Here is a 25,692-nt window from a genome sequence, read left to right as displayed (position 1 = left end):
CCTGAAAACCTGAATGTGCTCAGTGTCAGGGGTCAAAGACAAGAGGGGAGCAGGGGTGAGAGAAAAGAAAGTGGCTCCTAGAGTGGGCCCGCAGGTCGCCATGGAAACCCAGGCTTCCCACTTCCCTCCCTGCCCACAGCTCTGCGGGTGAGCACCACTGGGCTGGGTGTGTGAGCCCTGTTGTTTCTTAAGAATAGGAAAGTCATCAGGTGACTAATACAAAATCTATTTACACTTGATGATCTCCTTCCTGTCCGATAGGTAAGTCATTCTGGTAAATGACAGACCAGCCAGGGAACTCTGCACAGTCCATGACCAAGCCTGCTATCTACCAGGCAGGAGGATGTGACAACAGATTTCACAACATTTCAAAACAAGGCCCAGGAGCTCCAGGATGGAAATCAGGAGACTTGCCCCGTGGCTTGCTGCTGTGTGAACTTGGCTAGTGCACACCCCTCTCTGGACCTCGGGCAGGAAGCCTACATGGGGCGAGAAGCACTGCTCCTCAAGGACAGTTCCATCCTGCCATCATCCAGCTGGGGCCTAGATGATTGCTGGGGGAGAGCTGTGACCACCAGGCCAGGCTGAAGCCTGTGGTGACTTGGTGGGGAGGGCAGGCGAGGGAGGAGCTTGAGGCCTGCAGAGGATGAGAGGCAGCAGGACAGAAGGAAATGAGGGGGCTCAGGCTACAGGCTTTGGGGAGCAGAGCTGTGCAGGGAGGCAAGTGTGTAGACATCCTGGGAGCAGAGTCCACGGCACTGCAGAGCTGGGGCTGGGAAGGGCCTGGACTCAGGACCCAGACAGAAGGCTCTTTGCTTTCCCAGCTGTCAGAGGAACAGTGCTGCCTGGAACCAGGGGTCAGGGCTGATGGCAAACATGAGAGGAAGGCTGAAGTCTCGGGCAGGGTGGCCAGAGACGGCTTCTCTGACACCCAGGCAAGACTCACAGACTCCTTTTTCTGAGAAGCATTTGCCGGTCTCCAGGAGAGTTCATTCCAGAATGAGAGAACAGGAGTCCTAGGAAGGGCCTCTAGAGCTGGCTGTCCAGAATGGTGTCCTGTCTGTCCTGAGAGCAGAGATGGCAGCATGCATGCTTTTGGGAGGGGCTGAGGCTGGAGCCACGTGGAGGTGGCTGGGGGTGGGGCAGGACCCTCAGGACAGTTAGAACGAGGCCGGACAAGGGCAGCTGGAAAAGCCCAGTGTGGCCGCAGAGGCGGGTAACCTAAGGGTTTATGAAGTCATTCCAGATCCATGACCTCTAAGAATCCTCTTGACACTCTGTGAAGGAGGCAGAATCTGATTTTAGAGATGAGGGAACTGAAGCCCAGAGAAGAGAAGCAACCTGCCCAAGGACAGAGCCAGGGGCAGAGCCAAGGCCAGAACCTGTACTTCCTGCCTTCTTTCTCCTGAAACACAGAGGCCACAATTGGAACATTGTCTTTAACATGATAAACCCCATGATTCTCCCAGACAGCATGTTGCCACTAGAAGAGGTCACACCAGAGGATGAGAATATACAAAAGAACATCCCCTCTTGCCTTTAAAATCAGTGACTGGTTTCATCTGGACTGTGCTTACTAGCACACAGTTAAAAAGGGCAGAAGGTTAGTTGTAAGCAAGGAAAAACAGCCACGTCAGAGCAGGGGGGCTCTGTGTGAAACGACTTTAATTTCCTCTTATTAGGCTATAAAGTTGATTTAATAATAAAAACATGCTAAGGACTTTTTAATGTGTAATTGCTTACATATTAAAAATTATGTGAAAATGCTTTCAATTAATGCTTAAGGATTCATCCTGTGAGATGACACTTTGAACAGTTTTATAAAGGATGCCAGAGGAAGGGTTAGTCACATCTAAAAAGGCGGCCTAAGTAACTAAATTTCCCAATTATTCCTCAGACCCTGTGGAGAACACAAGACAGATCTGAGAGCGTTTTAGCTGCAAGCGAGGGCTCCAGAAGGTGCTTCTTGATTCTGTTTTTGCTGCTTATTTAATCTGAAGCTCGGTATTCTCCTCTGTCAAATGGGGATGATGAACATCCTTATACCTCATAGGCGAGGATTAAGTGAGCTAATCCATGGAGAGTACCTGGAGCAGTGCCTGGCACACAAGGAAGCCCTTTGCAAAAGCTAGTGACTGTCATGTTACCACAACTCCTTGGGTACCTCTAAGAATTCCTAGGGCTGAAGGCCCGTGGAGAGAAGATCTCAGGCACAAAAACACTCTGTGCCTTTAGGTTAACTTGGGCTTCCAGATCCCAGTCAATCTCTACATGCTCTTGCCCCATGAGATTTTCCTATCATTATCCTATCAAAAGCCTCATCTCCAACCATTCCTCTCTAGCAACAAGGGCCCACCTCTATGCCTTTCTCAAGCTCTCCCCTTGGCCTGGGATGCCTGACTCAGTGCTCATCACCACCACCTCCCACAACCCACTCTACTTGGATCACCCAAATTGGAAGCCCTTGTTCCCTCCTCTGAACTCCTGGAGAGCCACATGCTCATCTCACTGACCACTCCAGGTCCATGCCTATCTGCTTTGTGGATGCTCCTGGGGGGCAGTGGTGGTATCTGCCCAGGTTACTCGGTCCAGTCTCCAACACAGCCTGGCCTGGAGCCGTTGCGATGACCGAGTGCACTGCAGAGGACCCAAGGACCACTTGCTCCAGCACTGGCAAGGGTGCAACCTACCTCCAGGTGGGCAGGCGATCCTACAGGGAATAACTAGAGAATTCAACAGCACAGCGTACCACAGGAAGGACAAACAGGCCCTCTGTCCTCCAATAACAATCTCATGCAAAATTTGTTTTCCACATGGGCATCAGGATCACAGGCCCTATTTTACCATGACACCATGGCCCTCAGTGGGCTAAGCACCCTGACCCATCCAGGCACCCAAGTTGGCCTGATCAGGGTCCTGCAGCCTTCGTGCTGCATCAGCAGGATTTCATATATCTGGGGACCTTAAGCCTGGGATCAAGACCAGGGAAGAGGGAAAGAAGGGGCTGTGAAGCAGCCTGATCACTGGTTCAACAGGAAGCGTGGCCTGGGGATTCTAAATACAGAGATGCTGGGGCATGAAGGAAACCCGCAAGCACTCTGGTACTTTCTCTTTAAATTATACATGAGGAAACTGAGGCCCAGATGGGCAGCAGGCCATAGAAAAGTCCAAGACCAGAATTTGCTCTTGAGAGACGAGTCAAGGAAGATGAAAAGGGGAAACAGGACTGAACAATTAGCCAGGCCAGCACTGCGAAAGGAAGCTGCCAGCCCTACTCAGATCCCTCCTATTCAGAGTTGGTCTCAGGTGCTATCTTTGTGGGGCTGGTCCTGGGTGACTCATGACAGGTACTGTGCTTGAAAGGCAGGTCACAGTGAATCATGGCATCCTGGGAGCTCAGGGTTAATGCAGACCTCAGAAGTCGCTTGAGCCAGCCACCCATCTGAGACTCAACTCCCTTTCATGTCACTGCCCAATGCTGGTTGTCTTGCCTCTGCTTTGATACCTCTGGGGATAGGCAGTTCACTGGTTTACAAGACAGCTTCACATTTAATCAGTGGGTTTCTAAAAAAAATCTCAAAAGGATAACTTTTTTGAGCCTCAGTTTCCCTCTCTATAAAAAAAGAAAGCTTGGACCAGGTCACTAGCTCTCCAACTAGGTTCCACAGAGCTGCAGCGTTTAAGAAGACACCCCCAGCGATGCTGCTGGGCTGAGAGAGACGATGGGGATGGCAAGTGAGGCCCAGACAACTGGGCTCGGAGGTTTGTGAAGGGCTGAGCATCCATCTTGGAAGCAGAACATACTTCCTGCAGGTGACACAAACTGGAGCCTGTGGAGAGGATAAGCGGAGGCATTCAGAGGGCAGGGGTGAGAGGAGCCCCTGGGAGAAACAGGCACACTTCCTCAGGCCTTCCATCCTAGCTGTAGCCCACAAGGCGGGGCCAATCTCCCCACCAGCTGCTGAATGGAGCCAAGGGACACAGAGGACAAAGACTCGTCAGTGAATCACTGCCAAAGATGGCTGTGCTGGGGAATCTGAAAACCAAACTGCAGTGCACCAGGGCTGGAGAGGCCCTGGAAAGAAAGACCCATATGATGGTTCAAACAGGCTAGGAAGTCAGCCTCACAACTGACTTACCAGCTGGGATGTCTTGGACTAGTTTTTAACCTCTCTGTGCCTTGGTTTCTCCATTGGTCAAGTGGGGCAGCCTATATTCCAAAGGGGAATGGTGAGGACCCAGTTAAGAACTGACATCAAGTGCTGTAAGCAATTACTCGAGAGTTGTTACCAGCTGCCTCCCTGTTGTTGTTATCACTGGCCCATCATTCCATACATAAATATGGGGGCACACAACGTGCTGCCCCTCGTCACACGGCCAGTTAGCAGCCCAAAGCAGCTAGAAGCACTAATGACTGCCTGCTCTGAGGCTACTGCTTTGCAGGGGAAAACTGAGGTCCCTGGGTCATTCACGTGGCAAATGACCATCCCAGATCTGTTTGACTCCCGCCCGGGCTCCTCCTGCACAGGTACGCCGCCTGCGGCACACAGAGGGCACAGCCTTCCTGTCAGCGTTTTGCTTACTTACTTAAGACACTGCTGTATAACTACAAGTTACATGCACACATACACATAAAATGTAATATCATCCAAAAAGGATCACTCTAAAAGGTTAAACTTTTTCCATGCCACTCCCACTCCACTGCCGTCACCAGCACCACCCTCTCTTCCCCCACCATCTCCCCTTCGAAGAGCTTCACGTCAGCTCTGCGAGCTTCCTGGGGCATCTACGCACTGATGGCTCATCCTAGCCCACATTCAGCCCTGCCATCAATCACTGGGGTGACGCCACAAAGAATTACACACAAATAATTTTGAGTCAAAGGCAGCTTCAGCAAGGATCATTACAACCAGAAAACACCCCTTTTAATAACCTATATTCTTAAAAAACAAGAATTGTGGGTAAACTAGGGCATAGCTGCCAAGCTAGGATGCAAACACAGAGCAGCATGTGCTAGAATGCTTCTTTGGAGAGAGAATGCATAAGGTCTTTAACAGGTTCTAAATCAAACTGCCTCAATCAAACTGCCCTGCGTTGGACCTAACCCCGTGGGGTGTGCCCTCATTAAAATGGCAAAGTCGGCCCGGTGCAGTGGCTCATGCCTGCAATCCTAGCACTTCAGGAGGCCATGGTGGGAGGATTGCTTTAGTCCAGACCAGCCTAGATGAGTCCAGACCAACCAGACTCCATGCTGGGCACTTTGACATACACCCCCATTAAGCCTCATTATATCTCTTCATCATGAGGCTGAGGGAAACTGAGAGGTTCGGCTCCTTTCCTGGAGTTGCACCAATAGAAGTAAGTGGCTTGCTCTGAGTACAGAACATGGGACAGGGGCTGAGGTCCCATGGAGCCACAGGCAGGATGTTATAGGAGTCCAGACTCGGGAATGGAAGGAGGATGCGAGATGGCATCTGCTGGGAGCCCCGATCTCATGGAGGGTTTGCCCCTGCCTGGTGCCTTAGGAATGGAGCTGGAGTCCCCTACTGGGTGCTGCTGAAGACCTCAAAGGTGAGTAGTTGTTCATCTGGCTAAAAATGACCTGAGGAACTTTGGCTTCTTTTGAGACGGGGTCTTCCTCTGTTGCCCAGGTGGGAGTATAGTGGCAAAATCTTGGCTCACTGCAACCTTCGCCTCCCAGGCTCACACAATCCTCCTGCCTCAGCCTCCCAAGTAGTTGAGACCACAGGCACGTGCCACCATGCCAGGCTAATTTTCTTGTAGTTTTAGTAGAGATGGGGTCTCTACTAATTCAAGAAAGAATCAGGAGAAGGTGCTCAAAGACAGGAATGCCAAAAAAACAAACAAAAACCAGACAAACAATAAGAGGGCCACAGTATCTGTACCCCAGGCCCCCGAATATACAGGGTACCAATTCGAGAGGCCTCCAAAGCCAGGGCAGCCCCAAACTTGCTCCCAGCCACCTTCCTGCACCCTGCAGCACAATGTGCTGATGTGTCGCTGCTCATGGCCCTGCCTGTGTGGGGTCACGGGGGCAGCCCACACAGCTGCTCTTCAGTGTCTGGCCTGCCCTCCTGAACCAGGAGAAGCCACAACAGGGGTTTCTCTTTTGCTTGTGACCTTCCCCCAATCCTGCCTACAAGATAACTGATGTCTGATAACCCTTCACTCCTTAAAGATGCTCCAAGTATTGTATTATTCCGGCTAAAATAGGCCCCCAGGATGCTGCGTACCCAGCCACATTCTTTTTGACTCCACATAATACCTTTGACAAGGTTTTGTCATCAAGGGCCAATAAGAAACAGCCACTGGGGGAATGTCTCCATGCTTACTGTAACCCTGTCATATAGACCAGGGTTCTTTATGCTGCTTCCAGCTCCAAAACAAAGATTTCTGGGTATGTGATCAGAAATAATTTTGTCTCTACTAGTAATCTGGTAAGCTCTCTTCTACTAAGCAATGAAAGCCAGGTGACCCAGCCTGCTTCCCTTTTTGCCCTGCCTACTAGGAAGCTCCAAGTAAAGTTTTATGTCTCAAATGCTACCTTTCTTCACTCAGAAATTGCTCATAGAACTACTTTTTCTCCCTCTTCTCCCCACTTACTTCTTGGCACCTACCTCTGGTTAACTGTACGTGATATCCTTGTATTTGGACTATCATGGTGCCCTGCCAGTTTTTTTCCTAATATAGGTGAAACATAAGCAGGTCAACTGTGAGGAAGATTTAATACAGCATTGCCCCCACCTACCAACTTGAAAGCACACACCATGCCCCCACTGAGGCTGGCTGGGGACCACCCAGCAGTGCCCTCACTCCCTTTCTACCCCCTGACCCCAGCCGTGAGCCCCTGTGCTTCAGCTCCGCTTACCTGTCATGATCCTCTGTGCCTCATAGGGCTCCATGTAGCCAGCACTCTCCCCCTTTCCTGCTTTGCTCTTGAGATCATTCTTGGCATCAAAGGGATCTGAGTAGTCATCGGCTATGGTCACCTGCAGGGAGGAAGACGGCAGGTGTGAGTCCACCTTTGGCTTCTTTGTTTCACATCTCTTCACAGCTATGCTTTGGGCCTCAGCTAGATGAGCAAGGAGAGGCAGGGGAGGCAGGAACCAAAGCCGGCGCCCGGACTCAGGGAGCTCCACGTCTCACAGGGGTAAGGAATGGGACCCACACTGGCAGGGTTCCACTGCGAGGAAGAGCCCTCTGGGCTCGTGCATGTCTGGCCGGCTCTGGGCACAGTGAGGTGAGAACAGAAGGGCATCTGAAACGCACTAAGCATGGAGGTGAGAACCTGGAGGGCATCCTCAGGGAATGTGAGTTGCTTGGTTTAATGCAATGGAAGTGGAGGAAAAGTTGGAAACAAGATCACAGAAAGCCTAGAAATGCTGACAAGCCCCTGGTGCTGGCTGAGGCACAGAAGAGCTTGTCTAGAGATAATTGGCTCGGCGTTCCATTTCCCCAGACCTGGAACACAACCACGCCTTGGGTCATCAGACAACAATCTGGTGAGATCAACGTACTACAAAGATCACTGTGGCCACAGACAGGCCAAATAAAAACACAAAAGCAGCTCAAGGATCGACAGACAGCCAGGCCCAGAAAGGACACTGAAAGCAACAGACCCAAAGACCCCTCGACAACACATGGGTAAACTGAGGTCCAGTGTGAGCAGAGGCTTGGCCAGATCTTCCACCTCCCAGGGCCCTGCCTGAGCTCCCCGCTTGTCTGTATTCCAGAACACAGCCCCTGCCTCTTCTCCCCAGAGAAAAATTCTACAACTCACAGACACAGAGTGAGTCACCTGGGGGTGGGGGGGACTCCCATGAGAACCTTAGTATCTGGGATTCTAACACTTCAGAGACCACCGTTCCAAGTTTTCCCTGGAGAAGAGCAAAAATTCTCGATTGGAGGCTCCAATTAAACATGGCAAGTGTTCCTCCCTTTTTACTTCCTAACCTTTAGGAGGGGCACAGAACCCACCGAATCCACGCCCCTCCTACTTAGCCCCACTTCATCACAAACTTGCCCTGGGACTTCCCTCTTGCCCTCTTTGGTCACATATCTGGCAAAGGCCAAGCCCTCAGCTCCTCAGCCAGTGCCACCAGCTGCTTCTCTTGGGAGGGGTAGGTTAGCGTTCCTCTCAACCCTTGGGGTTACATGAATTGTTATTTAAATTGTGGGTTTAATTAGAAACCACAGGAGCCTGCTCTCTCTCTCTCTCTCAGCTTCTGGAATGTAAGGCATTTGAGGGGCCTGCAAACTCAGGGGAAGGGAAAATCCCCCTTTGTCTGCCTGGTAAATGGCAGCTTGTGGAAGCCGTCCTGGCAGGGTGAGCGAGTGACCACCAGCTGCCAGGAATGTGATGCCCGAAAAGGGACAGCAGGCGGCAGCTATGTCCCTGGCAAGTGGCTGGAGGCCAACAGGAGGTTTAGCACACAGCGGTCACTGCTCCCCAAACAAGAGAAGGTCATCAGTGAAGACCAAAGCCCAGAGTGCCCAGCACTGGAGCATCTATGGCTCCCACTGCCCCTACTCCACCGCTTTCTCCGCGGCTGCGGCTCAGTCTCTGAGTCCCAGGGGGAACCCAGTGGGGGTGGCTTCCAGATACTGACATTGTAATGGCAGCCTTTCTTGAGACTCACTGAGCTCAAATGACACCAGGCCAGGGAAAGAAGGGGAGGGAGAGAGCTAGGCCTTGCAATGTCTTTCATTTGCTATTTCTACTCTACCATTTGCAGAATACATTAGAGAAAATTATACACGTAAACTGCTGTCAAACAGAATGGTTCAAATGCTGGTCAGGTGCAGGGTTTTGTGTCTCAGAGTTCAAGGGGCCAGACATCCAAATGGAGAAAATGATGTAGCTGCTGCAGAGGACATCTAATTTCATTTCTCTTGTCCCAGACTTCCTCACTGTCTCTCTTCAACATGAACATGCTCCATCTATTCTGCAATAAGGAAGGGAAAAAATATTTCCTCTGCAAAACAAAATCATTTGGGGGGATTTGCTGGTGGGGTGGGAGGGGCAGGTGGGTTGCAGTCTCCACAGTAATCTAGAAATCGCCCTTCCAGCTCTCAGAAGTGCTCTGTAATTTGCAAACATAGAGGTTTGCAGGATATAAACCAAATCTTTGTTTGCCCTGGGACAGGAGTTCTGGAAGGCCTGTGATTCAGCGAGTACTACCTATATTTTCTAATGAAAATGAGATCTGAGCTCAGGCTGTCATGGAGCCGGAGCTGCCTGCTCCACTTACTTCCGTTTCAATAAGAATGTACAAATCCTAAAACCAGGAAAAGCCCCTGGTCTCTGCTGACATATGGTTCCAGTTATACCTGCTGACAGTTGAAAATCCTTCCATTAAAAAAAAAAAGTCTAGAATTCTGTTAGTTTAAGAAGCAAATCGGAAAGTTCCTAAAATGTATATTTAATCAATTTGCTTTTGAACTTCAAAGTGAGGTTGGTGGAGGGAAAGAAATTTGAGGTTTGAGCAACCTGAAACCTGGCAAACACTACACTGAACTGTCTGACCTTTCGCAAAATCATGTCCTAGTTTTGGGAATAAAAATTCAACCAGGTGTTAGGAGAGTTGAGCAGGCAGTCAACCAGAGTGCCCTGTGAAGTACCACAGGCCCCAGCCACCAGGACTGGGCAGTATGACCACTGTCCACGCTGCCCAGGGCTCACCACCAGTCCAGATGGCCCGGCAGAAGGTTTGTGTGAAGGGTGCTGCTTTTTTGAGCTAAAAGAAAGGGAATGAGTTTTCTCCAGATGTGGGGTTGGATTTCTGATGGGATTGCTTTTGCTTTGCTTTAAAAACTTCCCAGTTAGCGGACAACTCCTGTATATGTAACTGAACAATTCAACCAAAAGGCAGCCAGCCAGGACTCCTCTGCGGGTCAGGCCACCTGGGTCCACAAGAAGCTTTCCTTTGATTTTAGTCTCAGATTGGCAGAGACCTGGCAGCCACAGAGGCAGAGCTGAGCAGTAGCAGAAAAAAAGGCTGCAGAGTGCGACTGCTTAGCCAGTGAGCCACGTCTTCTTTTGTTTGCTTGGCCTCTTGGGAAGAGTGCGAAACCCCTGGCAAGCATCTTTCTTGCTTTCAGACAAAACTACAGACCCCAGGTCAGCCCAAAGCCCCTAAAGGGCTTCCATAAGTTTGTCCTCCTGGAGACCTGATCTAGTCTCCCCTTGTTTTCCACAGGGCCCACTGCAGCCCAGAGGGCAGGGCGTCGTCATAGTCACCTAGCAAACCAGCAGTGGCCTGGGGATGGCCTCTCCATGCCTCCTCTCTGGAACGCACACACTGCTGGGGCCCCTGTGTTTTTATCTTAGGAACTTCACTTTGTGATAGGAAGTCGTCTGCAGCTGTTCATCCCCAAAGGAAAGGACTAGAGGAAGGTGGGTGTTGCCCCTTGGTCACACTTCCCTATGGACTGGTGAGAGTTTTAGTTTCTTTTGTGGGACAGCTGCACTTGTGAGCAGAATTAGGTCCTCTCCACATGCTTTCAGGGGAAATATACTTTGGTGGAGACACTTACAAGGGTAACTTTGGGCAGAATCCATTAAAATCCCCAAATGCACCTAGTTTGACCCAGCAATTTTACTTCTCAGTATTTATTCCCAAATGTGCACAAGGGTCCATGGGCAAGGATGCTGCCTGAAGTAATAATGAGAAACGACCAGAAACTACTACATCCATCAATAGGGGAACCGCTAAATACATTGTGCTATTTCCATACGATGTAACATTATGCAGCAGGCTGAAAAAAAAAAAAAAAAGCAGTTGCTCTGTGTGAGCTGGCATAGCACTCCATGACATAGCTCTGAATGGAAAGCAAGCAAGCTGTAGAATAACTACAACATGATACCTACTTATGAAAAACAAAACAGAAACCTGTATCTCTATTAAGTTAAAGAAAGGGTCTGGGAGATGCACACTCCAAACTGACCCCTCTTTGGGGAGGAGGGAAGGACTTGGAATGGGGTGCTTAGGGGAAGTCAAAAGAGACCTACTTCTCTGTAATGTTAAAACATTTTTAAACAAGGAGAACCTATTCAGGTACTATATGCAAAACTAACCTTGCTTAAAAGCACTCCTCTTCCACAGGCTATTTTTGGTACAGTAGACAGACAGTTTCCCAAACTTGCCTGAAGACAGGAATGGCTTGGAACGCTTGTTAAGGAAACAGATTCCTAGCTCCAATAATCTGTATTTTAACAAGCAAGCCAGGTGATCCTTATCAGGAAAGCTTGGGAAACAATAAGCTAGAGCTAGCACCCTTCCCCACCAGTCTAGAGGCAAGCCTCCGGATATTACTCTGGAATTTCACTTTTCCCAGGTATTGCTCAGTCCTGTTCACTGAAGTGAAGCAAGAAGTTTGTGCTAACTGCAGCTCTTTTGCTTTCTTCCCTGGGGGTCAACTGGAGAAAGAGAGGACCCAACGTGCCATCTCCAGGATCTAAGACGTGGAGGAAATGGCAACCTCTCTGCAATCATGTGGGCTGGCTCCAGATTGAGCAATTCGGCCTGTGCAGGGGGAGAGGGCTACCAAAATCTCACAAATCACCACTAAAGAACTTAGTCATGTAACCAAACATCATCCGTTCCCCAATAACCTATGGAAATAAAAATTTAAACAAATGAAAAAAAAGACTTCTGCCCTGCCACCACCCCGAAAGGGAGGGGGTGAGGGGGTGGCCCAACAGGGATCCTAGCCCTGAGGGTGTGCAAGGCAAGGCTCTCTGTTTGAAACCCACAGCAGCTTTCAGGCCAAGGCCACTTTACTCTCAACAAACTCACTCCAGGAAGATCACCTGGCTCCAGGAAGGGCTGGTGGCACTGCCAAGAGGAGCCACTGCAGAAATACAAAGGGAATCTCTGCTGAAATTGTTCAAACCTGCTAAAAAGAATGATGAGGCATGGCCAGGCGTGGTGGCTCACACCTGTAATCCCAGCATTTTGGGAGGCCAAGGCAGGCAGATCACCTGAGGTCAGGAGTTCAAGACCAGCCTGACCAACATGGAGAAACCCCGTCTCTCCTAAAAATACAAAAAAATTAGCTGGGCCTGGTGGTGCATGCCTATAATCCCAGCTACTTGGGAGGCTGAGGCAGGAGAATCACTTGAACCCAGGAGGTAGAGGTTGTGGCGAGCCTGGGCAGTAAGAGCGAAACTCTGTCTCAAAAAAAAAAAAAAAGAAAGAAAGATGAGGCCAGGCATGGTGGCTCATACCTGTAGTCCCAGCACTCTGGGAGGTCGAGGTGGGCAGATAACCTGAGGTCAGGAGTTCGAGACCAAGCCTGGCCAACATATAGTGAAACCCCATCTCTACTAACAAATACAAAAATTAGCTGGGCATGGTGGCACATGCCTGCAGTCCCAGCTACTTGGGAAGCTGAGGCAGAAGAATTGCTTGAACCCGGGAGGTGGAGGTTGCAGTGAGCTGAGATCATGCCACTGCACTCCAGCCTGGGTGACACAGCAAGACTCTATCTCAAAAGAAGAAAAAAAAAAAAAAAAAAAGAATGGTGAGAGAGGCAGACAGGCTGCCATCTTCCAGGATTGGGTGGCCCACATTGTCCCTACTGCCCCATGGTCACCCTTAAGTGCCCTGCTGTCTGTGGGACAGCACAGGCCTGTGTCACAAATCACACCACATTTTTAGCCAGCTGAATAATGAGTGTTGAATTACGATGCAGTCAGCACGTCACGTCTGCGCACCCACTACCTTGCTAAGGCAAAGGAGAGAGTGTCTTGCTGGCCGAAGGGTCTCTGTGCTGCTCTCCTCTTCCCGGAAAGTGAGGGGGCAGCACCCCACAAGGCCCCTGATTCTTGCCAGGCCCATGACTTTTGCTCTACTCCAAAGCAAACCACATATGAATGCACTTGAGAATGTTCTCAATGTTCCCAGACCATTTTCTCAATGATTCACCTTTAAGACTGTACATTAATTTCCTTAACAGTTTGGGGGCCACTAATCTCTTAGAGAATGTGATCATTGATGAAGTTGTGCCTCCCCTCATCACATTACATACACCCACAGAGTGTTGTTGGGCACATCACAGGAAGGTCATGAAGCAAGCCCCCCTGCCTAGGGCCACAGTAAGGAACAGTGCAAATAAAACACTCTCTCCTTTGCCTTAGCAAGGCAGCAGGTGCGCAGACATGACGTGCTGACTGCATCGTAATTCAACCTTCATTATTCACCTGGCTAAAAATGCGGTGTGGTGTTTGACACAGACCTGTCATTGGCTGTGTGGGGGTCACTGTGAGAGAATGACGGCCTGGGGCTCTTTGTCTTGGCTTGCCAGGAGCCCTGGCCCTCTCCCCAGCTCTGGGGATCAGGAGGGCTCCTTGAAGGTGGGGACGTGAGGCGGCAGCAGCAGCACAAGTGCCTCTGTCTCCCCTCCGAGGCCTAAAGTCCCAGTCCTCCTTTGGGACCCCCCACCATAACACAGGCCCTGGTGGGCCTGATGTCCACAGGATGGAGGCTCTGTTGCCATGCCAACAAAGATGACATTAAAGAAACAGAGATTTGGGGGTCTGGAGAGGGCTTCAAATAATGATGAGTCTGCTCAGAGAAGAGACAGCGGACAGATGTTCTGTGCAGACCCAGAAGCCATACAGAGACAAGCCAGGTGATTCAGGAAGGACACTGACGGCCAATAAAGGAACATGCTGCCTGGGAAAGGCAGTTCCTGCTGCTTGGGGTGTCCAAACAGAGGCTCTAAGATGGGCTTCTGTTTTGGGGGGAAGGTCAGCTGACTGGTTGCCACACTCAGTATCTTTCTAGTGCACACACAGTGCAGAGCCCAGACTCAACTTGGACGTAGAGGTCTGAGCTGCCCCAAGCAGAACCCTGGCTTTAAGGACTTGCTAAGTGGGTGGCTGTTTGCAGAACCCCTACCATGGCCGAGGCAGGCAGCATTTCCAAAGCCCCAAGGCTGACCAGTGGCAGCTGGGCAGCAGCAGCTGCCCGAGGCTATGTAAATATAGAGAAAGGCAGGTGGCAGTGTAGAAAGGATGTGGCCAGGCAGGGACAGTCCAGGTGAGTGAAACTCTGGAACTGGCTCTGCTACACCCTTGCTGGGTAACTCCGGGCAACCTGTTTTCTCTGAGTTTCGGCAGGTCACCTGTGAAGTGGAGCAGGGTGGTTTGCCTTCTCAGCTTCACATAAACGTTGTAAGGAGCAAATAATCAGATGATTCAAGATGTGTCAGTAATTTACAAAGAAAAGGCCATGTCCTTGTTACACAGCAGGTGGCACCTCCAGGACGAAGGCAAGTACAGTGAGGGGCAAAAGTACCTTGAGGCAGGGTCTCTCCCACGAGAAGATGAAAATCTGGTAGGGAAGACAAGACAAAGACACGAAAAGAAACCCCCACCAAGGCCCCAGTGATTACTAGGGAAAATGGCTACAATTATGCATGGCAACAGCTGTCCTATTTCTCAACCACGAAAAGGAAAATATTTGTGAATGCTCTTTTTTCCCCCCTTTCATGCTTTAGGTAAGGTTCATGCCCTAGTTGAGGCACCTGGCAAAATGGTGGAGAAGCTCTCGCAACTCTCAAGGCACTTCTGCCTGTGTGCTGGGAGACAGCAGTGTGATCCCTGCCTACGGCCAGCATCCAGGGCCCTGAGGGGTCCACAGCACCAGGTTGTTACACCACTCAGAGATACGGGGACACTCCATGCAGGCACACACACAAGCACCCACTGCTCGCCTCTTCCTGTCCTCGGCTTTGACAATCATCACAGACCAACTCTCCTTATAGGCATGCCAATAAATCATTGCTGACATGGTAAGGAAATTAATTTAGGGAAGATTAATTAGCTACATTCATGCACTCAGCTGCAACTGCTGGAAATCAGACGGTGGGGAGGTTGCTTTTCCACTCCACTTTGGACTGGTTCGCCTCAAAGTTCTAAGCCCCCTCTTGCATCGTGAAGGCCCCTGCCAAGTGCTCCGCCCACACACCTCCAGGGGCAGGGAGCTCATGATGTGGCAACACAGTCCTCTGGGACAGCCATCACCACTAAAGTGGTCTTCCCTACACTGAGCTGAAACATGTCTCCCTGCAGCCACTATCCGTTTTTGTACTGACCTAAGGGTTCTGTCCTAAACACGCCTTTACAGACCTGACAGTGACCTGTCCCACATGTCAGGAGGCTGGGAGTGTGGGGGGTTAAAGTGGTCACCACTGGTCTTTCCAGTCCTGCCCCTCCCACGGCCACAACTGCTTGCATAGACACCTGCAGGCTCCAACTTGTTAGGAAAAACACATTCCAAATTCCAGCCTCTGTCAGCTCCTCTCAAGCCTGCTTGCTCGGTCTCTCTCTCTCCTCTCTCTCTCTCCCCGTCATACACACACAGCCCACTGTCTTCCAGCTTCACCCCCTCAGAGTGAGCTGTGGGTCCTGGGTAGGAGGCTGCTGAGAACAGAGCCTGGCTCCACCCTCTGTTTACCCCAGAACCTCAAGTGGTAGAGTCAGGCTTTTCAGCATCTCTCAAGTAGTGGGAGGTTCTATTTTGAACTCAGAAATACCTCAATCCTAGAATTTCTTAAGTGCTTTCAGCCAGGGACTATGGATAGAAAATCCAGCACATCCCTCCTGAGGACAAAACACCCAGGAAAGGGTCTGCAGCCACTACTGAAAGGATCCCTGGGGGATGGTCTATTCTACTAGATCTCAAACTCTTGTGTGTACATGATTTCTGCAACGACAATCTTACACAGAATCCCAACATGCACCACTGAAGAAAGGGACACCAAGCACACTCTGAAAACCATTTATCCACTGGGGACAGAAGGCCCTGAGCGGGGATGAACTTAGTAAGGTTAATGCCAGGAACAGGTAACCCAACCCAACCCATGCTTCCGAACTCCTAGGTCCACACAATTTCTTCAATGCCTGTACTGCTAACTTTCCTCTTAAAATCATCTTTAAAATTTTCAGAGTATATCCACCACAACTCCCTCACAGAAGAACCTCCCTACCTCCCCTTACAAGGACCAAGCACCCATCGCTCTGGACAGCTCTCTGTGGGAGGTGGGCTCTGGGCCAGGCTGGGTCCCCGTGGAACCACTGACTGAGCTGCCCCTCATTTTCCCCTGAATTCCTATTTGGCTCTGCTCAGCTCTCCTGCAGACTCCATCAACCTCTGTCCACGTTGCCAGACAGTCCTTCCTCCCAGGCTTCCTGCTCTAGGGTGCATGAGTGCTCCTCTAGGGGCCTGAGGTCACTGTCTAGAAAATGCTCTCAGACCAGCCCTGGTCACGAAGAATAAGAGCAAGATTTTCTTTTCGTTTCTCCTTCAGAGCTGAAGGCTGGAAGGGTAAGGGGAAGGCACTAGTTAAGCCCAGAGTCATGGGTGCCAGATGGTTCCACAAATCATTTAGCTCTCTGTCCTCAGCTTCCTCATCTGTGGAATGAGTATGGGGCAAGGCCTACCTGAGCTAATGTACATGGTGTATTCGGAACAGGGCTGGCACACAGCAAGTGCTCGATGTCAGGTGTGATCATCAGCTCAACACACCAGGCAGCCTGCAGAGTCTGGGTCTTGCCCAGGGTCATCTGGACATCAGAAATCCAGACTATCCCCCTCCCCATGTTGATGAGGAGCCACCAGAGGCTCCAGGTAGACAAGTGACACAGCAGAACACTCCTGAGCGGGTGACAGAACCAGACTCCCACCAAATTCCAACCATGAGAGGACCTATGTCACCTGTTGAACTACGTATTTATAGCGTGCCTCCCAAACTCGCTTTAGACAGTGTAATTCGAGGCATTTTTCTGCTTCTCATAGGCACAGCCTGTTGGTCCCCCACTCCCTTCCCAAGAAAGGATCAGGAATGCCCGCGAGGCTTTCTCACGGTAACGTAAGGCTCTGTACAGTAAGAATAACTTCCAGTGTGCTCACAGGAGAAGTATGTAAAAGCAAAACAGCAGCGCCTGTGAGCCAAAGGCCTTTCCTGTGCAACGTGGTACCTTTCAAAGCCAGGCGTCCGTGTCCCAGCCAAGGCCTGGGAGTCACCAAGTGCACCCTCTCTCTTGTGTGTGCTTCCTGTGCTCGAAGCCGAGGTTAAAGGGGAGAAAGAGCCCAGACCTGGAAGAGCACAAGATCGGGCGAGCACAGTGCGTTTTAATGATCAGCTGCAGAGGCGCAGGAACCTGCACCAAGTGAAGGATCATTTCTCCCCGAATGGGGCCCATTAGGATGACTCATGCACATTTCCCACAGGGGAGCTAAAAGGCTTGGCCAGGCCCCTTTAAGGCACAAGTAGCACTAAACAGCTGCTCTCCCCAAGAGTCACTCTCTCTTTATTGAGGATACGCACCATCAGCCACAATTACCAGCCCCGTGTCTCAGGGCTTCCAATTATATTCCGCTTAACACCAGGTGCTCCATAAATGCTGATTCATTTTTAAAAATAATGCTGTATCGTCCAGCAACCAAGTCTTGATGAACTCTTTCTCCTGTGCCATCATCTAGGTTGGGAAACCATACCTGCACCTCACAGGCCTGTTTCTCACATGTACTCGGAGCTTTCTAATGTACAGGAAAGTTACTGTGGCTAGGGCTTCGCGATGTCAAGCAGGTCTGTGATCGTGCACATCGCTGTTCAGTCCGATCACCTCGTTCCTCCACGTGCCAGGCGATGGCCTCCTCCCCCTGCTCTTGCATTGCTTCCAGGTTCCCAGGGGAGATGGGCATTACTCAGTTCACCTCCCCAAGGAGGGCTGGCATGTGCTAGGCAGGGGGAGTAAATGCCTGGGTGAAGGGCCCTTCCCACCCTGCCCTGAATTGCAGCTATGTGTAGGCCTGTCTGCTTCCACTCCACCGGGAAGGCAGGTTCTGGAGCTCTGTTTCCTTTTTATTACAATATAGCACCTGGTGCACAGCAGGGCCCCAGCAAGGTGTGCTGGGCTGAAACCAGGGGCAGGGCAGGGCGGGGCCTCCACGGTGGTGGATTCTGGGCCCTGAGCTCCAACGCTTCCAGGTTTCTCATCAGCTACGGAGCTCTACCTTCTCTAAGCCTGAGCCCTCTCACTTCCCCTGGGAAAACATCTTCCTTCTGCGGTGCGGGAGAAGCTGAGTCAATGAACCAAGGGATACACAGTGCCTGGCACGTTATGCTGGCAGAGGCAAGGGCACTAGAGAACACAGAAAAGATGCTGCTCTTATCCTCTAGAGGCCACAGGCCATGCCTCTTGGTCTGGGGAACTTGAAGCAGGCACTCAAATGCAAGTGGTTGATCTGGGAGGAGACACTTACCGGGGACAGGGAAAATGGGCCTGAGAAGGGTATCAGGAAAGCTGGGTTACTAAGCCAGCTACCCACGCTGGGCAACTGGAGCTTGATCTGATAGAGGAAACTCTGGGAAACCATGCACAACCCACCCCTCAGAATTACCTTACCAAGAGTGAGGGAGCTGGGGGTCAGGCACCAACTCCTGGGAGCTCCTGGTGTAGGCAGAGCACCTATTCCCATTCCTATGTTCTCGAAAAGCCCTCGGGCACAGAGCTGTGGCTGAGTCAGCTGGAGAAGGCCAGACTGGGGAGGCAGAAAAGACAGGGTGGGGTCTTGACAGCAACTGCTGCCCAGGGCAGGGGGCACCTCCTGGAGAGGGATGGAGCTGAGCCAAGAGGTCTCTTCTGGTACGTTTACCCAGCTGAAGCAATGGTACAGTGCAGGGCTCCCATCTGCTTGGCTCCTAACCTGGATCTCATGTCCCATCTCCCACCCAGGGTTTGAAGCAAATAACAGCTTTGCAAATGCATCGGAGACTGCACAGAATAATAGGAGTCCCCAGAAGCCACCCTCCCTAGAACAGCCTGCCTCCCCTCCCAAAGCCCAAGTATCATTTTCTCCTGGTCTAGGGCCCTATCCCAGGACTAAGCAGGCACCTCCCTGAGGAATTTCATGGACAAAACCAAATGGGGACCCTACGGGCCTCTTTAGACCCTGCAAAGGCCTGCAACATCAGCCTGGCAGCTTCAAGGAGGACCCAGAGCTGTTGTGCCAATAATGGATGGGCTTATGCACCCCATGATACCAATGAAGGCCTCAGGGGCAAGTCCATGTGGACCAGGCCATAGTCCCTCATGACTGGCTAGTGGTAAATCAGAACACCACGGTGTGCCCATTTCATCACCCTGCAGCTGGGATGCTGGAAACCCAGGCTTGCTCACAACCCTACACACAAAGAAGCAAGCCACCTTCAGTGATGCCCTTCCTGACTGCCTCTAAAACCAATCTCCTCCTTTGTGCAAACAAATACGGCTCAGGCCACACCAGAATTGCGGAAGAGGAACTCCAGCCAGAGGCCTATGGCACCTCTAACCCGGCAAGGCCAGCTCCAGAGCAGAGTGAGTTAGCTGAGGAAACATACTAACAGCCAGTGAAAGAAGTTAAGGTGTCTATTTATTAAAACAAAATCCTTTTTGGCATCTCAGCAATTGACAAAATCAGGTCTCAAAACAGTACTTATAAAGGGATTCTATTTTTCTAAAATATAACATCAAAGAAATGTGTTTATAGCCATAGAAAAAGGACCAGTAAGAAATGAAGGAAATACAGCACACACAGACGCACGCTCTCTGCCTCCCTGGTCACCTGCCATTCCACAGAGTGGTGGGGTGAGGGGAGCACCTTGCCCGCTGCTCCTCTCTGATCAAGCCCTCCAGGGCCAGGGCATGAACGAGTGGACACAGGACCACTGAGCTTCCCAGGCCCAGGGAACCCTCCTTGCTCCTGGAGCCTCCCCTTCATGGCCCTGGACCCCTTACTGCATCCTAGCCAGATGCCTATTTGTAAACATGTAAATGATTCTATTCCACCACAGCCTTTGCCTTGAAATCTCCACCAGGCCCAAAGCTTTCAACACCAAGTGGTCCAATCAACTCTGCCCAGCTCCAGCCTGGCATAAAGGGATGCGAGTAAATGCTAGGGGAGTCAATGAGAAAATGAATCTACGGAGGGTCTATGGGGCCATTTCTCTCCAGGGCAAAGCCAGAAGTCCGTGCCAATAAGAGACAATTCATGCAACAGTATAGACAAGCAAGGTTTTACTCAAGTGCTTGCCCATTTTCTGACTGCATGACCTTGGGCAACTTACATGACATACTTGATCTCTCTGTGCTTCCATTTCCTCATTTATAAAATGAGAATAATACTAAGACCTACCTTCATGGGGTTGCTCTGAGATTTTTTTAAAATTTATTTTTATTTTATTATTTGATTTTTTGAGATACAGTCTCACTCTGTTGCCCAGCGTGAAGTGCAATGGTGTGACCTAGGCTCACTGCAACCTCCCCCTCCCGGGTTCAAGCAATTCTCTCACCTCTGCCTCCCGAGTAGCTGGGACTACAGGTATGCGCCACCACGTCCGGCCAATTTTTATATTTTTAGTAGAGACGGGTTTCACCATGTTGGCAAGGCTGGTCTCAAACTCCTGACCTCAAGTGATACGCCCACCTCGGCTTCCCAAAGTGCTGGGATTACAGGTGTGAGCCATCACACCCAGCCTGCTATGAGATTTAAATGACTTAGTATTTGTCAGATGCTCAGACCAATATGCATGGTAAGCACCGTTTTAAGTATCTGGTAAATAATACATACACATTTGCACAGCATCTGCCACTGCACCTAGATGTGCATATGCATGCATGTACACAAGCAGGTCTGCCCACACTCCCGTGTGCTTCAGCACAACAGCACGTACTGCAATTGGTTTTCTCCACATCACTGCGAGACGGATGGGGTGCACTCTCATAGCCAGTGGGGAAAGGGAAAAGGGCTGCAGTCTGCCCTAAACCACAAAGTCCAGTGAGGGCATGACCAGCAGCTGTGGCCAATGGACCCAGCTATCTGGCTGGACCCAGCTATCACACCAGCTGCTGCTCCCAGTCAGAAAGCAAATGCCCGCCCACCAAAGTCCACACAGGTCTGGCCTGGGGCGGGGGACCCCAGTTCCATTAGTCCTGGACCATGTTTACAACTTCCCCCCTCAGAGATGTTGAGCCCCCAGAGCACACACTCTGTAGACAACACAGCAAAATGAGCCCAGATAAACACCAGCTGCCCACCTCCTTCCTCCAGGTTTATAAGAGGCCTCACCGCTGCGATTCCTCCCACTTTGCGGCCTTCTCTAACTCATGCTTCCTCACAGAGGGCTGCAGAGAGCGGAGGAAATGCTTGAAGTCCGGCATAACGTGCATTTTAAGAGGCCTGGCCCAATGCACTTTATTTCTGGGGTTAAGAACATTCGGTTCTTAGTTTTAAATGCCAGTATATCAGGGACTGACATTTATAGTTTCCAGGGCTAGTTTCACAGGTGAGTGGCCTGTACAGTCACAAAGGCCTCTGCACTTGGTTTAACACCCTGCCATCACCATTTGGAAATTCTTAATAATTTTTAAATAAGGGGCCTCACATTCTTATTTTTTGTGGGATGGGCCCTGTAAATTATGTAGCTGATCTTGATGACCCCTCCCCAAACACCAACATCCAGAAGTTTCCATGGGGAGCTTGAGGCCCAGACTGTAATCCCCTCCCCTTGCCAGCAGGGCACCATTAGCTAAGTCATTCTATCAGTTCCTCAATTTCCCTATCTGTAGAATGGGTAGAGTGGGTTGTTAGGGCCAGAATCCTGGATTTCATGGACCACTATACAAAAAAGTTATACAAAAAAAAAAAAGAAGGGGAAAGACAACATTACGAACACTAAAAGAACCCAACTACCATCTGTCCTCACCCATATTTTATGAAGGAAAGGGCTGGGCACGGTGGCTCATGCCTTTAACCCCAGCACTTTGGGAGGCCAAGGCAGGCAGATCACGAGGTCACGAGATTGAGACCATCATGGCCAACCATGGTGAAACTCCATCTCTACTAAAAATACAAAAATTAGCTGGGCGTGGTGGCATGCGCTTGTAAACCCAGCTACTTGGGACACTGAGGCAGGAGAATCGCTTGAACCCGGGAGGCAGAGGTTGCAGTGAGCCCAGATCTCACCACTGCACTCCAGCCTGGTGACAGAGAGAGACTATGTACCAAAAAAACAAAAATGAAAACAAACAAAAAAAAGGTGAAGACAATAACAATCTAACAGTAAAAAGATAAAAAGGAAATTGAGAATAAAGGATAGTCCTTTAAGGTGATTAAGTTTAGCTTCATAAGAAGTCCCCTAACCGTCCATTTTTCTAATTTCACTGAAGATCACCATGCTTTCTGCAGAAGCATTACCTCAGGTGGGTGTTTCAGTCCTCTGAGTATTACTTTAGAAACCAAGCCTTCCTATAGGTGTCAATGGTCTGGTGTGCACGTTATTGCTTAAGAGCACTGACTTTTTCAGACCCTCTTCCCACCCTGTGTCCCTTCTGCTTTAAGGGCACATCTGAGACCACCACGGGGGCTGGTCCATGAAACACCAACACAGCACTTGACAACAGCTGTGTGAACTGGGCCCAGAATGGCCCTTATTTATTAATGCACATTGTAAAATCCCCTTCCAAATGGAAAGTCATAAATCACCTGCCACTGGAAACACTATCCTGAAAGGGAGGCAAAGGTATCTTGAACTGAATCCCAGACTTACCCATTTCAAAAGAGCAAACTTTGATCCACTGCTGCTGAGTAAATCAAGTGATGGGGAGGCAGGCCCCTTGTTGACAACTTGGCTATTACAAGACACCTCAACCTACCACCCAGCTTTCTCTCTTCACCCACTTCCCTGTGAAGATCTGGGCCAGGCAGGACTCACGGGGACTGAGTCCTAGAGCCTGGGATCCTCCAGTGCCAGGGCCCGAGAACCTCGGACCAGACCCTCCAAGAGCCTGAGTGTTCTAGAGGACTAGAACTCGCAGGAGGCTGAGGGACGACACGTACAGTGGGGGCACCGCCTAGACAGCGCCTTCGCTACAAGCCAGGCTCTTGGCTCTGTGCTTTCACGTTCACTGTCGTACTTCATCCTTCCTCATCACCTCATTTTCAGATGAGAAAACCGAAGCTCAGAAGTGTCTAGGAACCCTGCCAAGGCCTCAGAGCACAGAAGGCTGTGTAGGTTTCAACCCAGGCCAGCATCACCCCAAAGCTCTGGCCCTCCTGGGCCACCCACAGCCTGTTGTATGAGTTTCTAAGTCCAGGCTCCTTCTGGGCAGCAGGAAGAGATCTCTGAAGGGAAGTTTGACAGGAAGAAGCAGCAGCTTTGAAAACTTGGCTCAGCTGTGCCAACCGTGAGCAAAGGCCACCTGACAACTCCCTTAAGTCAGCTGAGTGCTGGAAGTCTCCCTTCCCCTTCCTCAGCTGCCCTGTGACTCCGGCACACCTGCAACCTGCCCTGCCCGGGCCACACCTGGGGAAGCAGTGCTTCCGCCTGCAGCCTTTGAGGCCTGGCTTCCAGCTCTCCTCTCCCTCCACCCTATACGAGCCGTATCCTTCCTGCCTGGGGGATCCTACTTCCCCACATACCAAAACCAGTGCAGTGTGGCAGAGTCCTTGTCTTCAAGTTACACAGTATGAACACCAGTGTTGTTCTGAAGTTGTCCCTATGGAGAGGCCCCGGACCCCATCACCAAACCTCTGCACATGGAAGCATATCCATGCCAGGTACGGGAGGGAATGAGAGCCAGAAGGGAAACGTGCTTCCCTAGGAAGAGTGAGCCCTGGTACTGGGCCCAGCATGCACTAAGTACTAAGTGCTAAACTATGCTGGCTGTTGTTATTTTCAAAGATGACTGTAAAAAAACCTGATTTTTCTCATCAGAACTAGCAAAAAAAGTGAATTTTATGGTAGAGGTGGTTCCGTTTTCATCTGGTTAGCGTGAGATCAGCTGAATTAGAAAACCAAGCATCCACGATGCAGTGAGGACTAGACGATCTAAGGAGAGGCGGCGGCCCTAAGGGTCAGCATGGTCAGCCTGCAATCACAGCCCAGATGCCCCATTGGAGCAGGTGCTGGCTCCGATGGGGCATCTGGGAATAATTTAAAGCCGTGCTTTCCTAAGATAAAAGTGAGCACCCCATCACCTCTATGGGTGCCCCATCATGCCCATTTCTCAGGGATAACACCAGTGACTGGGGCCAGCCAATTTGGGGAGGGGACCCTTCCAACCCACAGATCCCAGAAAAATGTACTTCTTGGAGACATTTAAACCAATACCCCAGCTGCTGTGGTGGCTCATGACAGTAGAAGCTGGGAGGATCACTTGAGCCCCCAAGTTCGAGACCAGCCTGGGGGAGACCCTGCCTCTACAAAAAATAAAAATTAAAATTAATCCAACGCCTCAGTTGACCAATCATTTCGGAAGGGCTTGGAGAGGGTCCACCTGAGTGGTCTCATTACACTCCCCCCGCCCATATTTTTGTCATGCCCATCCTCTGATTAGTGGGCAACAGGATGAAACAGGTGGTCCTGAGTTTCCCATCTATCCTGGGTCCCACAACTAGAGCTGTCACAGCCCCAGCCTCTCCATAACTCTCAGTCTTATGGACTGGCTCACGCTTGGTGAATAAGGCAGGAAGGGCTCTCGAAGCTGTCCACGGCCTTTCCTATCCAGGAAAAATCTGCTGTAAAATCCTGACACCCTCCCCAGCACCACCTCCTGGATTTAAGAAGGGGGAGGTGGCTTGGGTTTTAAAAAGAAAACTGGATTCCCATTCATGAATTACCCACACTGAGGGCACGTAACAGGTAAAACGGGTTCTGCCATTGATGAATGAGCTCGGATAATCATGGGGCTCACCCTTCGCCATTAAAAATATTAACCTCATTCCTGGCCCAGCGATGTCATAAACCCAGGGCCCCTGAAGCTCTCTCACGGCGACACTTCCCGTCTACCTGGTGAGGGAGTTCAGTGTGCACCTTTTACCCTGCGGGCAAGCCCTTTGGGAAGTGTGCTAACACCCCACATAAAACCAAATGCAGGTAGACAGGAGGAAGAAATAATGTAATAACTTGCCACCTGTATGCAAGAATTCAGAGGCCTCCACTGCCTGGGACTTTATGAAAGTGATGCAGCGCTCATGTGGTCTAACACAGCTTCCCACAGCCAACCTGACCACAGGCTGCATGGACAGTGATATGATGTTATGATCCACCACCAGAGAGGAGACTGTCTCTCTCCACTCTGCACAAACCAGAGGACCAATGGAGAACCATGTCCAGCTCCGGGCCCTATACTTTGTGTTTTCTGTTTGTCCGTTTGTTTTTTTGAGACGCAGTCTCACTCTGTCGCCCAAGCTGGAGTGCAATGGCGCAATCTCAGCTCACTGCAACCTCTGCCTCCCGGGTTCAAGTAATTCTCCTGCCTCAGCCTCCTGAGTAGCTAGGATTACAGGTGTGCACCACCATGCCCAGCTATTTTTTGTATTTTTAGCAGAGATGGGGTTTCACCATGTTGGTCAGGCTGGTCTAGAACTCCTGGCCTCAGGTGATCCAACCACCTCGGCCTCCCAAAGTGCTGGGATTATAGGCATGAGCCACCGCATCCAGCCTGGGCCTTGTACTTTAATTAAGGAGCGGTCACCAGAATGATAAAGAGCCGGGACTCTCCTCCACGTCTCATGGGCATAACTGAAGGGACCAAGGGTTATCTACTAGAGAAGATTCAGGGGTGTCTGTTGGGGGCATGCAAGACAGTGGTCAACCCCTAGCACAGGATGCAGGCAT

At 50.7% G+C, this 25,692-nt stretch overlaps 1 protein-coding gene across 4 annotated transcripts in view; it reads right to left on the bottom strand.

The window, feature by feature from the left end:
* Nucleotides 1-25,692, bottom strand: part of SHB (SH2 domain containing adaptor protein B) — a 149,294-nt gene that overhangs the window by 88,820 nt on the left and 34,782 nt on the right. For all 4 annotated transcript variants that reach the window (XM_077965687.1, XM_015117416.2, XM_077965686.1 and 1 more), the window contains exon 2: nt 6,890-7,010. In XM_077965687.1, coding sequence (XP_077821813.1) covers nt 6,890-7,010 — 121 coding nt within the window. The remainder of the gene's footprint in view (nt 1-6,889; nt 7,011-25,692) is intronic.

Source organism: Macaca mulatta, chromosome 15, assembly GCF_049350105.2.
Source record: "Macaca mulatta isolate MMU2019108-1 chromosome 15, T2T-MMU8v2.0, whole genome shotgun sequence".
Classification (NCBI taxonomy): domain Eukaryota; kingdom Metazoa; phylum Chordata; class Mammalia; order Primates; family Cercopithecidae; genus Macaca; species Macaca mulatta.
This window is presented reverse-complemented; position numbering and strand designations above follow the sequence as displayed.